Source organism: Poecilia mexicana, unplaced genomic scaffold (genome assembly GCF_051168715.1).
Source record: "Poecilia mexicana isolate PSO_F unplaced genomic scaffold, ASM5116871v1 scaffold_22, whole genome shotgun sequence".
NCBI lineage: Eukaryota > Metazoa > Chordata > Actinopteri > Cyprinodontiformes > Poeciliidae > Poecilia > Poecilia mexicana.
The window spans coordinates 306,042-323,842 of NW_028263391.1; the positions used below are offsets into that span (position 1 = coordinate 306,042).

The 17,801-nt window shown below is 40.6% G+C and overlaps 1 protein-coding gene across 2 annotated transcripts in view; it reads right to left on the reverse strand.

Moving 5' to 3' along the window:
• Positions 1-2,024: 2,024 nt before the first annotated feature.
• atg14 (autophagy related 14) overlaps positions 2,025-17,801 on the reverse strand; it is a 47,633-nt gene continuing 31,856 nt past the window's right edge. The window contains exon 11 of one of the 2 annotated variants that reach the window (XM_088002621.1): positions 2,025-2,502. In XM_088002621.1, the coding sequence (XP_087858747.1) occupies positions 2,380-2,502 (123 nt within the window). In that variant the 3' untranslated portion in view covers positions 2,025-2,379. Of the gene's footprint in view, positions 2,503-4,894; positions 13,358-17,801 lie in introns of those variants that run through there. The other variant, XM_088002622.1, reaches the window with a different exon arrangement.

A 17,801-nucleotide genomic window follows, 5' to 3' on the forward strand; every position in this document is an offset into this window, starting at 1 on the left:
CAAATATTTTCAGGCTCATAAATTAAAATGCATTTCCTCCTACATTAACAGACTAGAAAGTTAAGCATGATGTAAAATGTTCTACATAATGGGCCTCTGTTTTGTAATGCTTTTAAGCTATTATGGTATCAAAAGAAAAAGCAGAGAATTTCAAACCATTTGCGGAGAACGTTTTCAACAGACACGGACTGAAAAAAAGTTCGACTCATATGTGTCAATAAAGGTGTAAAAACCGTATTTATTTCAAGTCATTTGCGAAATAAAACCCACCATTTTAGGGATTACATGGTTAAGAAACGTGATAATGTTACAAATATCTTTAAAATTTCCTTTTCGATCATATTTCAGTCCGGTTTCTCGTCAATATGCGAGACTTTCGCATCATGCAATTTTGGGCAGGCATGCGTTTCTGGGCATAAGACCGGAAAAATAGCCAGGCAAACCCAGAAGCGAGACGGAGCGTCCCGGTGGTCTGTCCTCTGAAGTAAGTCGAAGCTAAACCTGCTGGCTTTGCTCTCCGATTATAATGAGACATGGAGTAATTATAACTGATTTCAGGTTACGTTTGATATGTCTGGTATTTTGATACTCTGCGCTCCTCATGTTTCTGTTAGCGGGAGTTAGTTTATGTCTGCTATGCTACTTTAGCTGTTGGGAGCTAAGCGTGGATTTTTACTGTCACACAGTTTGATAGTCTGTCTTCAGTCTTAACTTTAACCCAGGTTGATTAAGTTTTATGATGCCGAAGTCGACAAGGAGATTATAGATGTTGGTCATTATCACTGAAACTATTTTGTTGCTTCAGCAGTAATGAAGGTAGGTCTGGACCTGCAGGAACATCGTCTGCTGCTAGACTTTATTCAGCAGAACAAAATGAAAGGTACTTCATTTATGTTGACTTTTCAACATATTTAAGGATTTAATGTAATGTTCACACAGGCCTGTCAGAATAGTCAATAAATCAATTAATCAGATGATAAATTAAAACAAACTCAATCATTTCCATTGGCATGAATTTATTGTTTCTCTTTTTTTTTCTCTCTTTATACCAAAAACTGGATAATAAAAGTCTTCTTTATCGTATATGGATAAAGAACTGAGTTAGTTGAGGATTCTCACCGGTTCACCTTTGGATCTATTCTAAAAGGATTCTGCCAAGACAAAGACAGGACTCCATCCATGGACGTTAAAGTTCTCTGCTGCCAAAGATCGTCTCTGCATCTGGGTTCGAGTGAAAACTGCCTCCCCAAAGAGTAAGACACAGTGTAGGGTTAGAAGTAGGAGTAATTTCTAGAAATTCTTATAAGTATTAATTTCTTAATTTTTTATTGAAATGCTGTATGTCTTTTCCCTTGCTAAAGCTTGCTAATAAAATACTAAAGTCTAATTTGATGTTGTGGAGTTAAATTAATTGAGTCAACTAGATTTAATTCTTCTGATTAATGTGAAATCAATGTTGATGGTCCTAGTAAATTAGGGTGGCTTCGTACGTTCTTTAGTTCAGTTAAATAACGACCCTGGGACTTATTCCTAGTCGCTAAAATTATCTAAGCGGTAAGAAGTGCACGTTAATAACAGGGAAAGAGCTACCGTGAACGGACGTGGTTTATGAGCTCGGACAACGGCGGGGCTACTCCGATGTCTGAATCATAGACTGAAGCGGGTCGTAACGTCTGGACAAGGGCGTAGGTTCGGTCTAAGTTTTGGTGGGGACCTTGACAATAAAAATGCACCATGAAGAACGAGTCAAACCTGGGCTGTCCGTCTCTTTCCATCCCTTCTACGATGTAAACAGAAACTCTGTCAGAAGGAAAGGAGGAAAAAAATGCATCCAAACTATTTAGACTATTTTTGAGTTATTTTTATGGGGTAATAAAGTCATCTGACACTTTTGTGTTGGTAGTCTGAATGGTTAATAAAGGGCTGTTATCATTTGCAGCCCCATCTCAAGCTTAAACAAACATCAACATGCAGTAATAGATACACTTTAGATCCATTACTGTGAAATAACCTGGCTCTATGTATATACTCCAGGAAAAGTATTTTATTGAAGAAAAAAATGATGGTGATTGTTCACATGCCAAACAAATTGTATTGAGAGCCCAGTCTGTGCATATAGTACATACTCTAACAAGGACAACCATCATACACTACATTCATAACAAATAGAACTGAAGCATTTCAAAATATTAGTGTACAAGTTTCTGACAGCAGCTCCAACTGTTAACTCTGATCTTTTTAAATTATGCAAGATCTTTGTTTTGTTAACGACCAACGACAAAGAAACTGAGATGAAAACAATCTAAAGTTGGTTTTTGCTGATGTCAGACCTTATGGTCTGATTTGATCACAGCCCAGATTATCCCATGGTGAGGTTGATCAACGCTGGCCTGTGTAGGCACGAAACCAGGAAGTGACCGAGGCAGCAGCAGATGAAATCATTCCTCCAGGATTAGCCGATGGCTGGGAAACCTGCAGAGTACTCTGGGAAAGATCCATTGACTGCAGAAGTAAAGGGAGAAAAGTTTGTCAACCAAGGTCCCACAGGGATTCAACATAACTAATTTTTCTGCTTATTCTTCTTGTATACTTCAATTTTTTTAAATCTGTAATTTCACTTGACTTTTTCCTTTTTTTCCCACATAACCACAAACAAAGTATTTTTGGAGGTGCGGGGGGTGTTTATGCCTTTGAGCAACAAAAAGCAGTGCATATCTCCACTGGAGGATTATGGTGGAGGCACAATCCTGGAAGAAAACATGGTAGCTGCTGCAAAAGCTCGTTAAACCTTTATTTCACCAGACAAACATTAACAACAATTTATTATTTCCAATGTTAGACATTCTATTCCAACACAGAGTTGTAATTCTCTGACTTTGCGGGATGAACCGATATGCAGAAGACGGCAGGCACAGTCTCCGACAGATCCTGAGGATGCAGCTTGAACCGCGTTTCCAGATGTTGTCAAACAGTATTTTTATGAATGTAAAAGTGGCATGTTAGAAGCTTCAACGCACAGGATGACACAACCAGTCGGATGGATGAAAAGTCCGACATCATGCTGCACATTATTAAGGTGGGAGTTTTTTTCTGTAAGAATTCTTTTAAGCACTAGTTGTTTTTATTTGACAGATTTGTGCTTCTCGTTGCTGTTTTAAAGGGATGCATTAAGCTTGCAGTGACCAGACTTATGCCACCATTCTGGCAACCATTCAAAACCTACTACACTATATTCTTTTAAATCATGATGTTGCCCTGAGATTTCTGCTTTAAAGTATTACTACACTGACACTTAGATGGTAATTCAGACCATTACCTGCAACAGGTCTAATTATAAATTCTTAAGCAGTGAAGAACCAAGTCCTGTGTGTGTGATCTCTTTTATTCATATATTACAAAGTTAGCCACTTTTTTGACTCCTCAATAGTGCATAGGTTGCTGAAGTAGCTGGATGATGAGGCTGGTTTGAAAGTTGTGAGAATTATACTGAGCAAAAATATAAATGCTCCATGTCAAATATTGTCATAATGCTAATTTAAATGTAAATGAGCATTTACTGACATTTTATTTTTTTAAAAGTAATATTTCTCTTTATTGTATAATTTTTAATCCAACTTGTTCTCAGTGAGCATTACTCAGTGAGTTGTTTTTTCACTCAGTGCATGGGTGGGGCATGTCCAGTAGGTGATCAGACAAAATGAGCAACAGCTGGACAATACTTGGAATGGAGACAATAAAAGGCCACCCCAAAATGTCACATTTTGCCACAAGTCATAATGCCTCAGATGTCTCAAGTTATGTCGGAGCGTGCCATTGGCATGTTGGATGTAGGGACGTCCACCAGAGCAGTAGCTGCACGGCTCAATGTCCATTATTGGACTATAGGCCATTTAAGAGTTTGTTTCCAACAGATGGGCACTACTGCAAACTGACCTCATCCTCGTCAGCCATGTGTGACCACTCCAGCACAAGAACTCCACATCCAGCTCATCCATCTGCGGCATCGGCTAAGACCAGTGACACACACAGCTGATGAGACTATCTGTCTGCACAACAGACACATCACACCTCAGACTGTCTGTAACCGCCTAGATCAGTGTTTCTCAACCTTTTTTGGGCCAGCAACCCCCTATCCATTATCCTGGTCCCTTGCCGCCCCCCACCAAAGAAATTGTTGGTTACTTTCCACTGAATATTATTTTATTATTAATATTACTATCACTATTGTTGATGTTTGGATTTTTATGCTTGTTTTTGTATTTATCATCAAAAGTAATTTTCCAGAGAACAAAAAAGCCATGGGAATAGAAATTATTTTTACAGGCATCTACGAAAAATGTAATGGACATTCAACTTAAAATTGGTAGGCCTAACAGCAGCCAATCAGAGTAGAAAAAATATTCCTGTTCTGTGCAATTTTCTGATGTTAGTTGCTAAATTTTGCATAAAATGACCAGATAAAAGATGTACAACATGCCAATTTAAACTTTGAACTATTTGCAAAATGACTGAGCTCTGCAACATTAAAACATGGATAGAACTGTAACTACATTAATCATAGTTCTTCTTCTCTTCATTGTTTCTGTGAGTTTCTGGTGGAGCAGCTCTGTGCTGCCTTCAGGAGAATGGGATAATTAGAGTATCATCCATAAAATTTCACCCACATGGCATTTACTGTGCAAACCAGAGCTTTCAGTGGAAATACAAAAGTTCCAGATCATTTTAATGGCATACAAATATGGAACAGGAACATGGATTATATATTTTTTGTTGTTTATTCTTGCCATACAGTCCTCTGTATTAATTATTGCTCAAAATGTCTTGCCATACCAGCTTCTTCCTCTGTATTAAGTTTAGTTTCTTAGTCTTGCATTTTGTTCTTCATTCATTTCCATTTAGTTTTCTTTGATTAGCATTATCTTCTCTTGGTTTATTGTTATGTCTGCTTTATTTTCTTTCATTGTTTATTGGCGCTCATGTGTTTCACATCATGTGTTGATTCGCCAATCATTGATTTTTCACTATTCACCGTCGGATTCTCTGTTTTTATGATTCACATCTAATTTGTTGTTCCCTTCTACATCCCGGTTCTCCGGTTTCTGAGTTTTGCAACTTGCGCATCGTTTTGTTTATTTTTCCCCCCATATAGTGCAGAGTGGTCGGGAAGGGTATTGATGGAAAAAAGCAGACTGAAGTAAGCTTTTTAAAACGGAAAAAATCCAGGTATTTTGATGATTGAAATTCAAAACTGCTGTGGTACCGTTTCATACCGGACCACTTACAAGACCGATGTTAAAATATTGTGTTGTCCTTCCATGGAAGCGAGCAGCATCCAGATGAACATTAAAACACTTTTTAATATAAGTTGCTGCTTTGACACGATCACAGCACTGCCAAAACATATGCACAAAAATCCTCAATAAAACATAAAATATTTGAAAATTAGACACCAGACAAGTGAATCACAGCAACGTCATCAGCCGGTGTAACGCTGAACTGATGGTGAAGCTACCAGTAGCAGGAGCGGAGCTGCGCCAAGAAGCTACAAACACTGAAGAGAAGAAGAAGAGCTGCCATGGATACAGTTGCAGCCAAGCATGATTTAATGTTACACAATACAATTTTAACAAGTTGCTCAAAATCTAAACTGGTATTTAAGGTGAAAAGTTTACCTTCGAGCAAATGCCCCCCAAAGGAATCCCAGCATGCCCCTTTTGTAAAAATTTCCGCCAGCTTCCCCTGCCATCCTCTGAATGCCCCCCGGGGGGGCGTTTCTCAACAGGGGTACCGCCCACGTTGAGAAACGCTAGCCTAGGAAAAGCCAACTTGGACAAAATCAAATTCCTCAACCTGACCCCTATCATGTTCAAAGGACTGTCTATCTGCTACAAATGGCCATTGATGCTGTTATGAAGATCAGTAATGACTGGAAATATATTTTGAGTTTCTCTATATATTGCATAACAAAAATGTTCATAAAACTCATATTTGACATGGGGCATTTATATTTTTGTTCAGTGTATGTTGTCCTGCGGTATTAGGAGAGCGCAAAATTAGACTGCACACACAGAATTATTTCTTACAGATGGTGAAGATGTGCAGAGTTTATGAAGAGGCAGTCTTTATCCCAGTGTATTATAAGCCTGGCAGGCAGCCAGTCTATACTTGCCCACCACCAGGCTAAGGGTTGCCTGCTTTTTATATTCCAACCACTGGCCCCCCTGCGATTGGCCACCTTGCATGAAGTTTACTTCACCATTAATTGCGCATGCCTCTTTTCACTCAAACTGGACGGAGGCTCACCTTTATGGACATTTATATCAACCTCCTGTGAGAACTCGTTTCTTTGGAAAAATCTTCATCAAGGTATGAGCCAAGTTCAAAAGTCACAACGTTTTCTCTCAAACCAAGTTCAATTTGAACCGAAAATATTGGGGCGGGTTTAGAGGTGCACACTGAGCATACATTGAGAATAATATATCTTTGTGAACAAAGCGTTATGTGTGGTGTAATAGAAAATGTCATTTTTAGCTTTATTTCATCTTTGATGGAACTGATAATACTTTTTACCATTTATTTACGGATTATATCTGCTGTGTTTTTGTATTTTTGCTTCCAGATAATGTTTAGATGTTTCCACAGCTGTGATAGCAGAAGAGACCTGAAGACATCTTGGGTAAAATGCTTAACCTGGCAATTGTTTTCCAAGGACTGTCATGTGCGGGATGTAGTTTATACCCCTTGTTTGACCCTGCTTCCATAAGCAACTGACAAAGAATTAGAAGTTTCTCTTGGAATCCTTATCAGTTTCTCTGCCATAAAATTGTCCCTCCAAGAGGTGGGGGACAGTTCATGAGGTGGAGGTAAGGATTATCTTTGTGGTCAAACTGGCAATAGAGATAAGATCAGACTTTGGGTGAGTCTTTTCCTTGCTGTGACTATATAACAATATGATGTGTGTCGTTCTGGGCTCTTCTCCCGTTTGTATACAGTGAGACGGGTCTGAATGGTTTTGCCTTCGAATAAAGAAACTTAAAAACAAAGAATCTTTTTCTTATTATTGATTACCCACCCTTCTAGGAGTACTTCGAGGGGGTACTGGAAAGTTCCCCTCCTGGGGTCTCCCTTGTTCTGCTGGGGGACTTCATCAACGCTCACATGGGCAATGACAGTGAGACCTGGAGGGGCATGGTTGGGAGGAACGGCCCCCCCGATCTGAACTTGAGTGGTGTTCTGTTGTTGGACATCTGTGCTCGTCACGGATTGTCCATTACGAACACCATGTTCAGACATAAGGGTGTCCATATATGCACTTGGCACCAGGACACCGTAGGTTGCAGTTTGATGATCGACTTTGTCATCGTTTCATCGGATCTGCGGCTGTATGTCTTGGACACTCAGGTGAAGAGAGGTGCGGAGCTGTCCACTGACCACTACCTGACGGTGAGTTGGCTCCGGTGGTGGGGGAGGATGCCCCTGGCAGGCCTGGCAGGCCCAAACGTGTAGTGAGGGTCTGCTGGGAACGTCTGGCGGAGTCTCCTGTGAGACGGAGTTTTAACTCCCATCTCCGGCAGAACTTCGAACACTTTCTGGGGGAGGTGGGGGACATTGAGTCTGAGTGGACCATGTTCCGTGCCGAGGTGGCTTGTCAGAGCTGAGGCCGCAGGGTTGTCGGTGCCTGTCGTGGCGGCAACCCTCGAACCCGTTGGTGGATACCTTCGGTATGCTGTCAAGCTGAAGGAGTCCTATCGGGCATTTTTGGCCTGTGGGACCCCTGAAGCAGCTGATGGGTACCGGCAGGCGAAGCGGCATGAGGCTCGGGTGGTTGCTGAGGCAAAAACCCGGGCGTGGGAAGAGTTTCGAGAGGCCGTGGAGAACGACTTCCGTACTGCTTCAAGGTGATTCTGGTCCACCATCTGGCGTCTCGGGAGGGAGAAGCAATGCAGCACCAACACTGTTTATAGTGGGGATGGTGTGCTGCTGACCTCGACTTGGGACGTTGTAGGCCGGTGAGCAGAATACTTCAAAGACTTCCTCAATCCCACCAACATGCCTTCTATTGAAGAAGCTGAGCTTGGGGACTCTGGGTTGAGCTCTTCAATCTCTGGGGATGAGGTCACCGAGGTGGTTAAAAAGCTCCTCGGTGGCAGGGCCCTGGGGTTGGATGAGATCCGCCCGGAGTTCCTTAAGGCTCTGGATGCTGTAGGGTTGTGTTGGTTGGCACAGCTCTGCAACACTGCATGGACATCGGGGGCAGTTCCTCTGGATTAGCAGACTGGGGTGGTGGTCCCCCTGTTCAAAAAGGGGGACCGGAAGGTGTGCTCCAATTGTAGGGGGATCACACTCTTAAGCCTCGCTGTTAAGGTCTATTCAGGGGTCCTGGAGAGGAGGGTCCATCGGATAGTCGAACCTCAGATTCAGGAAGAGCAGTGTGGTTTCTGTCCTGGTCGTGGAACACTGGACCAGCTCTACACTCTCTGCAGGGTCCTGGAAGGTGCATGGGAGTTCGCCCAACCAGTCTAGAGGTGTTTTGTGGACTTGGAGAAGGCGTTCGACCGTGTCTCTTGGGGAGCCCTGTGGGGAGTTCTCCGGAAGAATGGGGTACCGGGCGCTTTGATACAGGCTGTCAGATCTCTGACAGCCTGTATCAAAGCGCCGGTGTCAGAGTCTGGTCCACATTGTCAGCACTAAGTTGGGCTCGTTTCCCGTGAGAGTTGGACTCAATCAAGGTTGCCCTTTGTCACCAGTTCTGTTCATTACTTTTAGGGACAGAATTTCTAGGCGCAGCAAGGTGTAGAGGGGATCCGTTTTGGTGGCCTTAGGATCGCATCTCTGCTTTTTGTGGATGATGTGGTCCTGTTGGCTTCATCAGGTCATGATCTGCAGCTCTTGCTGGAGCGGTTCGCAGCCAAGTGTGAAGTGGCCGGGACGAGGATCAGTGCCTCCAAATCCGAGGCCATGGTCTTGAGCCGGAAAAGGGTAGAGTGCCTTCTCCGGGTCAGAGAGGGTGTCCTGCCCCAAGTGGAGGAGTTTAAGTATCTGGGGATCTTGTTAACGAATGAGGGAAGAAGGGAGCGGGAGATCAACAGGTGGATAGGTGCAGCGTCTGCTACAGCGGGCACTGTACCGGTCCGTCGTTGTGAAGAGAGAGCTGAGTCAAACAGCGAAGCTCTCGATTTACCGATCAATCTATGTCCCCACCCTCATCTATGGTCATGAACTTTGGGTCATGACCGAAAGAACGAGGTCCCGGATACAAACGGCCGAAATAGGTTTTCTCTGCAGGGTGGCTGGGCTCTCCCTTAGAGATAGGGTGAGAAGCTCGGTCATCCGGGAGGGACTCAGAGTATAGCCTCTGCTCCTCCACGTCAAGAGGAGCCAGTTGAGGTGGCTTGGGCATCTGGTCATGATGCCTGCTGGACGCCTCCCTGGTGAGGTATTCCGTGCACGTCCTACCAGGAGGAGGCCCCGAGGAAGACCCAGGACACGCTGGAGGGACTATGTCTCTTGGCTGGCCTGGGAACGCCTTGGGGTTCTCCCGGGGCAGTTGGAAGAAGTGGCTGGGTAGAGGGAAGTCTGGGCCTCCCTTTTTAAGCTGTTGCCCCTACGACCCAACCTTGGATGAAGTGGAAGAAAATGGATGGATGGATGATTATTGAAACAGATTCTCATTCCTTGATAAAAATGGTGATAACAGTGGCATGTGCATTTACATCTCACACAAGCTGACCTTGTCTGCGCTGATAAAGTTGATATATGTATTCCTGGATGGCCAGTGCGTTAGTGGGAAAGTAAATTTAGCTCATCATGCAAGGCCAGCCCAAGGTTGCATGAGGCCTTGAGCAGAATTAGTGGGTCATCTTGCTGCTAAGAACCTCAGCACTACTAACAGCATTTCAACTTGGATTTAGTAAATTCTGGGAGAGATGGCCTAATTTAATTGGCCAACATTAAAAGCAATCAGTGATAATTGAAGTTTACTGAGATGTATTTGGGCACAAACAGAGCTCAAACTCAAAGATTAAACTCAGCATCAGATTGTAGCCGTGGTAAAAAAACAAAAAAATCTAACTATTAAGACTGTTTTTAGAACTTTTACAAAGTAAATTAGCCAGCTCCTTAAAATCTTACATTTAAATGTTAAACAATTTTAAATCTTTTAATTTATCTATGCTGAAACTATTAAATCAAATTTAACAGCATTGAAATTATCAATAAACAAATGTTAGACTTAGACTTATTTTTATTAGACTTGGACTTATTTTATTGTCACTGCACAAAGAGACATAAGTAAAATTGGCAATGAAATGTCCTCGCTTAGCCACCGGAGCACACATAAAAACACAAGTGTGCCTATAATTAAATAATATGCAAATAATTACTATTTTCAAACAGTTCAGACAGTCTTCATGATGGAATTGTTGAGCAATCTGTTGGCCAATGGGAGACAACTATTTCTGAGTCTGGCTGTTCTGCAGCGGATACTACAGACTCTCCTCCCAGAAGGCAAGCAGATGAATAGATCATGGAGAGGATGGCCACCGGAATCAGAGAGGATCTGGTTTGCTCTGGCTAAGCAGCGTCTGTGCAATGCTCTGGATAGGGGGGAGTGGAGCCCCAATGATCCTCTCTGCTGTCTTCACCACTCTTTGCAGAGACTTCTAGTCTGACACTTTACAGCTTCCAGACCAGATGGAGATACTGCTGGTCAGCAGGGGTCTCGGAAAGTGCAGGCGCTGCTGTGCTTTTTTCATCAGTGAAGCAATGTGAGTTGTCCAGCTGAAGTTGTCTGTAATGTGAACCTCCAGGAACTTAGTGCTGCTGACGATCTCCACTGCTCTGTCGTTGATGAGTGGTGTGTGGTTGGGTTGAGACCTCCTGAAGTCGACAATGATCTCTTTTGTCTTGTCGACATTCAGGAGCAGGTTGTTTATTCTGCACCAGTCCACAAGATGTTGTACCTCTTTTCTGTAGTTCACTTCATTGTCGTCCTGAATGAGTCCCATATTTATTGTGTTGTCTGCATATTTCATGATGTTGTTGGTGTTAAACCTGGGACGACAGTCGTGGGTCATCAGAGTAAACAGCTCAGGACACAGCCCTGTGTGGAGCCAGTGTTTAAAGAAATTATATTGGAGGTGTTATTACCCACACGGACAGACTAAGTTCTCTCTGTGAGGAAGTCCAGCAGCCAGTTGCACAGTGGAGTACTGAAGCCCAGGGGGACCAGTTTGCATACCAAATCCTGGGGGATGATCGTATTGAACGCTGAGCTGAAGTCCAAAAACAGCATCCGTACGTGGGTGTTTCTTTTCTCCAGGTGTACCAGGCTAAGATGAAGAGCAGTGGAGATGGCATCTTCAGTCGAGCGCTTAGATTTGTATGCAAACCGGAAAAGGTCAAATGATGGAGGCAGTATAGAGATTATATGACCCTTAACCACTCTCTCAAAGCACTTCATGATGATAGATGTTAATGCAATGGGTCGAAAGTCACTAAGACATGTGATGGTTGGTTTCTTGGGCACTGGAATAATAATAGCTGACTTAAAACATGAGGGGACAATGGCCTGATACAGTGATCTATTGAAGATATCCGTTAGCACATGGGCTAGCTGGTCTGCACACTATTTTTTTTTTTTTCCATTTTAAACATCTCACAACACAAAACTTTTGCTTGGGAGCCGTTCCTCTAAGTTTTGTCTTAACTGGTATATCTAGTTTTTCCTCTATTTGTTCTCACTGTCTTTTGTCTTGAATGTTGTCCATTTCATCCACTTTTCTTCCATTTGTGTTTGCTGAAGTCTCAATCGATGCGTCAGTTTTTCCATAATGTAGATTTCTTCTATTATTCCAGTCCATAGTTCTTGACAAGGGAGGTCTGTCTTTCCCCAATTCCTTGTAATAGCTTTCTTGCAAGCTATTAGCATTATCTTTATCAGGTACCTGTCTTTCACCCTTACATTGATGTTGTTAAAATTGCAAAGATACAGTACCATGCTGCTCATAGGAATATCATATCCAATAATCTTCTTCACTGTCATGTACATTTTTCCAAAATTGAACAATTTTAGAACAGCTCCAAAATATGTGTGCATGATCAGCTTTCACTGATCCACAATTCCTCCAACACCCCAAATTTGTGCCGCTATATCTATTCTTGACTTTAGCGTAATGAAAAATCGTATTAGATTTTTCCATGTGAATTCCCTCCATATCCGTGAATTGGTGGATGTCTGATGTGTTTTCCACATATCTAACCAATCTTCATCTGAAATTGTCGTGTTAAGCTCTGATTCACCTGATAGTTTTTGTATTAAACTACGATAAAACTCGTAATAGTGCCGTATACATGAGCTTATTTTAGTCAGGGTGTTGCAAATAACTTAAAAATATCAGAATTAATTCATAATATATTTCAATGTGTTTCAGATGTTGGTAAACTGCCGCCGCAGACCATCGTGGTTCTTCGTGCAGCCTTTGGGTTGTAGGATCTCATCAGTGTCCGTCTTCCTGACTGCTGGTCGGTGTTTACCTTCAGGATGTCCAGAGACCTTCATCTTTCTGGAGCAGGAATCACATGAGCTCAATATGCTGATTAAATATTTCTGATAAAAAAATGTCTGATGTTCTTACAGAGTTGAAGAGCATTAACAATCTGTTGTTTTTAACTTCTCAATACGTTTAATTATGATTCACCTGATATCCAAGTTATACTGAGAACAAATAAAGCTTTATTTCTTCTAATCTGACTGGTTCTAGTTCCATGTTTTCACATTTTGGACACTAAGAATTAAAAGTTTAAACTCAGTCTTATTTATCACTAATTAAGGTTACAGGTTTTGGACACATTTTCTCCCTTTCTTACACTGAAGATTCTGCAGGAAGACAGATAAACAGTGAGTGGATAGAATGATGTATAAACTAGAAACTAACATGATTTGTATTTAGGGTTCTTGTTAGTAGAAACCCTGATAATGTCAAAATGTTTGGTTTGCTGAATAACGTATTCAGTTTCGGATGGCTTCGTTGGTAATCTACAATGTTAAGTTCAATGAAATATTTATGTAATATGATGCTATTTTCACTCTGGCTAAAGCTCCTCACATTTTGGGAGGATTGTATTAGGAGTTTGATGCCATATAAACTACAGTATATACAATAATGTGTGGAGTGAGCAGAAATAGAGACTTTGTTCACTGAGACACAACAACTTTTATTTTTCTGTTTGTCTCAATTCTCCATGGAGCTCTGCCATATCTGCTGGTAGCTGCTTCCTCCTGTAGGAGATCCTGTTGTTCTGATGGTTCTCCTCATCATTCTCCATCATGTCAGCCATGTTGCTCTCCTTCTGCTCCCTGGGAAAAGTAATTGGATGTTATAGCTTATAGCACATAAATGTAGATAAATAACAGTTACTAATGTAAAAGTTACACATAAGGAATTTTAAACAGACATGTTACTTTATATATACATGCAAACACTTTTTTTACCATCCAACCATCCAGAATTAAATAACTGGAATAGTGTAAATTAAAGACAAAATGTAATTACTTATAAGTTTTAGACCTATGCATGCATACAGCAATGGATAAAATACCACTGTTGTTTTCTTCAGGTTTATTGTTCATTCTACAATTAATAATTCATAACAATTTGATTAGAGAACTGATATCTAGCCATTTTACAATAATAGGATGTCACGTAACATGTCTCACAAAGGGGGAAACTCAGATGCAACAGCAAAATGAGAAACAATCGAAGCATGTAGATTCACACAAAGATAAGAAACAAATGAAGGTAAAATGCTGTACAATATTGAGTTATTTATAACTGTAATGTGCAACTGTCTTCAGAAAATGTGCATGCTGTGTTTGAGCAACAAAAATACAGCAGACTTTGTGTTTTAAATGTCTTCCATGACTGTATGTATGCAGCCTTAAATGTAGTACAAACCAGACAGATATATCTACAAACTTCTCACCTGGCTGGAGAGCAGCAGCGGCGTCAGCTGCGTCTGCGTCTGCTCCGAAGCGGCTAACGAGGTTTTACATTCGCTCCACTACTGACAAAAACTACTCATTCCTCACGGCTCCTTCGAGCTGCTGCTGAATATTGAAATCCGAAGCAAAAAAAAAGCCGGCATCTTTTTATAGTGGGTTGTTTGTATCTTCCATCACTTCCGTGTTGCAGCGAGTTTCAGACGTTGCGCCTTCATTTTTCTTCTCTCCGCTTGCTCCGTCCGGCCCGGCTGGCCCTGCTCTGAAGCAGGACCCTAAAAAGCAGGGCCAGCCCCGTTGAAAAGGGCTGGTGGAAACGCATTTAAATCGAGCCGAGCCGAGCCGGCCGAGTAGAGCCGGTGGAAAAGGGGCAATAGTCTGGTGACCACCAGCATATAATATGCCTGAGTTGGGCTGCACAGAAGTACTGTCTTAAATTTGGGAGACCCATACCCCCTTTATCTCTTGGTAGTTGAAGAGTTTCATATTTAACTCTAGGTTTTTTGACAGCCCAAATTAATCTTGATATTATCTTGTCCCAGATCGCAAATTGATTTTGAGGGACCTCTATTGGTAGTGCCTGAAACAAATATAATAGTTTTGCTTGCACATTCATTTTAATAATATCAATTCTTGAATTCAGATCTAAAGGCAAAGTGGTCCATCTGTCTATGAGTGATTCTATAATTGGAGATAAATTTGGCACTTCAAGAAATGACAAAAAAAAACTTCATTTCTTAAAAAGCTTCTTAGGTAGTCTATTGAAAAGGCATTAAACTTTAAAAAAATATGTAATTGCCAAACATTAGCTACATATTTTATAATTTTTTCTTAGAAAAAACGTATGTTTTGCGTTATGTTATGTCAACTCTGTTACAGACAATATAGACAGTGAGTGAAAAAAACAAATTCTAGCAGACTAAAATATTTTTATTCCATTACACCAAGTGTCCTACTACCCAAATACTTTAAATTGAGATGTTTTACTTAAAAATACATTTAAAAAATCAAAAGATACTCAACTTTTCACAGAGTTATTCGCATAGTGTCAAACGTTTTTCATTAAAACTCATTGAAAACCATAATTCTTTTAGAAATAAAATTGGTCAGTAACAATAAATCACAGCAGAAGTCAACCAACAATGTATATGGTGCTCTGGACAAAAGTTTTCCTTTTTTTTGTGAAAGTATGTCATAAACATGTCAACTCTGTTACGAGTTGGTGTTAGTAACAGAATTGACAGGACCATAACTAGAACTGAAAACTCTGTTGCCATCAACTCTGTTACCAAATAGGGTAACAGAATTGACAATTTCAAACATTTTTATTAAAAACTCCACTTGTGAGTAGAAATTCTGAAAAAAACATGACACCACTGAGATAATGGTTTAAAAACCATTAAATAAACTTGTCTCTGATCAAAAATCTGTGGTATTTTTCTCATGATACTTTGGTAACAAGATTGACGTTGAAAACAATAACCACTGATGATTGTGATTTTTAGACTAAAATATTTCCCAGAGAATGGCACATAGACCTCTGTGTGTTTGAGTTCTTATCAGTAAAAGTAAATGACCTAATTTTATGCAGTTTATATAGCCATAGAAGGCAAATTCACAGATTTACAGGGACAAAACCATATGGTAACAGAGTTGACAAAAAATTCTCGGACACATATTTTTTCGAAAATAAGGGTATTTTGAGTTAATTTAATGTGATGTTATTAAATTGACCATTTAGGCAGTTTAAAAAAAGATAGAAAAAACAAATTCACCAAAGAAAAATAATAAAACAGGTTTTTGCATCATTTTCCAGGTTAATAAAAAAAGACAGTACCCAACTCGGACAACAAGAAGTCTTGGTTTTTCAGTTATATAAAACAATTTTAAATGTATTTACTTAAATGTTTTTACTTGTTAAATATTATGATCCATTAAAATGAGTAATAAATTACTAAAACATTTAAAAATTGAAATATTTTAATATGCCAGACCAAAAATAATGACTCTGGACATCAAATGTATCTGCAATTATAGAATCATTCATATATCTTTTTGTATCTCTTGGCTTATTTTATCGTAATTAGCTTTGTACAATAGAGATAACCCTTTAGTAATGTTAACCCCTTTCCTTCATATTCCATTTAATGGGAAATGACTTCTGTATTTCTTTTGTTGGGATGTAATTGAGTGTTAAAATTTGTGTTTTGGTAACATTAATTTTATATCCCGAAAGATAACCATAATTTCCAAAAAGATTAATCAATTCTGGTAGAGATTCATTTGGCTCTTCAAGAAAAGTTACTACATCGTCTGCAAAGAGCCCTATTTTGTGTTCCTCTCCATTTATTTTAACTCCCTTAATTTTTTTGTCTTGTCTTACTGCTTGTGCCAGAGGCTCTATGAAGAGGGCGAACAGTGTAGGTGATAGAGAGCACCCCTGTCTGGTTGATCTTTGTATGTTGAATTTATCGGTCAGGCTTCCATTTACTTTGATTCTCGCTGTGGGGTGTTGATATAATGTCTTTATACACTGTATTGATTTATTGCTGAATCCAAATCGTTCTAACGTTTTATATAGAAATTCCCAATTTACCAAATCAAATGCTTTTTCTGCATCAACACTTACTATTATAGTACTTTGTTTTTTCTGCTGTGCTTGATCTACTATATCACATGTGTCAAACTCAAGGCCCGCGGGCCACATGTGGCCCGCCATGTCATTTTATGTGGCCCCCCCAGCGTTTTATAGGTCCATGATTGACTTAAAATAGGTTTTGAGCACGAATTGATGACAAACTACATCTCCCATAATGCATTCCGATTGTTACCAGCCAACATTACGGCTTCTCGCCTCTAGAGAAGCCGTAGAAGCTTATTGATTTTACCAGCGAATAAAACTGAGACATCGACAAGCTAACATCAAAATGTCCAAGAAAAGAAAAATCGATCTACAAGTAAGACTGTGAGTTGGTGTCAGGGCGGTGTCAGGGCGGCAGGTCGCGCTAGACTTTTTTTGTTATCCGTTATCTTGACCGACAACATAAAAAAAATTGGCCCTGTACTATTTTTATCCGTGAAATTATAATCATATTAACATCGGCTATTTACCCGCATTTTATGCGGTTTAGTGAATATTCACCGTGAATCCTGATCTCATCACAAATTAAGCAGATAAATGCATCTACATTTTTCTCCGTAGTGACAAAAAAACCACTGACTGAGGCCCCAATAACTTTTAATAAATTAAATTAAGCGAATTTACTTAAATTAGCATCACTTCACCCGCTGGGGTCTGAACGCACTTCCTCCTGGTTCCCATCTGCAGAAAAATCTGCGCTAATTCACCAGTCAGTTGGATCTGTCTGATCCAAACAGATCAACTGAACTCAGTGTTTTACCCTGCGCGGTCCGGTGTGCGCTTTAAGGATTTTTTTTTTTTTTTCCGCTTCTCCGAAACGGACAGATGTCACGTCTACAGCTCCTCCAGAGCGGCTCTCCTGGGTAACGTGAACCCAGAAGGCTCCATTTGTTAAATCCGCTGGATGAGTTTCTCCCAGCGGTTTTTAATTCTTCGCAGTGGCGTAGCGTAACTGCCTCCGCAGTGGTTGAGCAGCGCACTGCGCATGTTACAATCTAATTAACTTTTGCATCGTCATTTATTTCCTCAAGATAAACTGCCGGCTCCTCAAATGGATTAACACAAAGTTGCATTCTCTTTAGTTTTCTCTGGTCTGTAATGGAGACTTGAATTTAACGCGCCATTTCAAACAAAGGTTTCGAATGCGCTTCCTAACCAGAA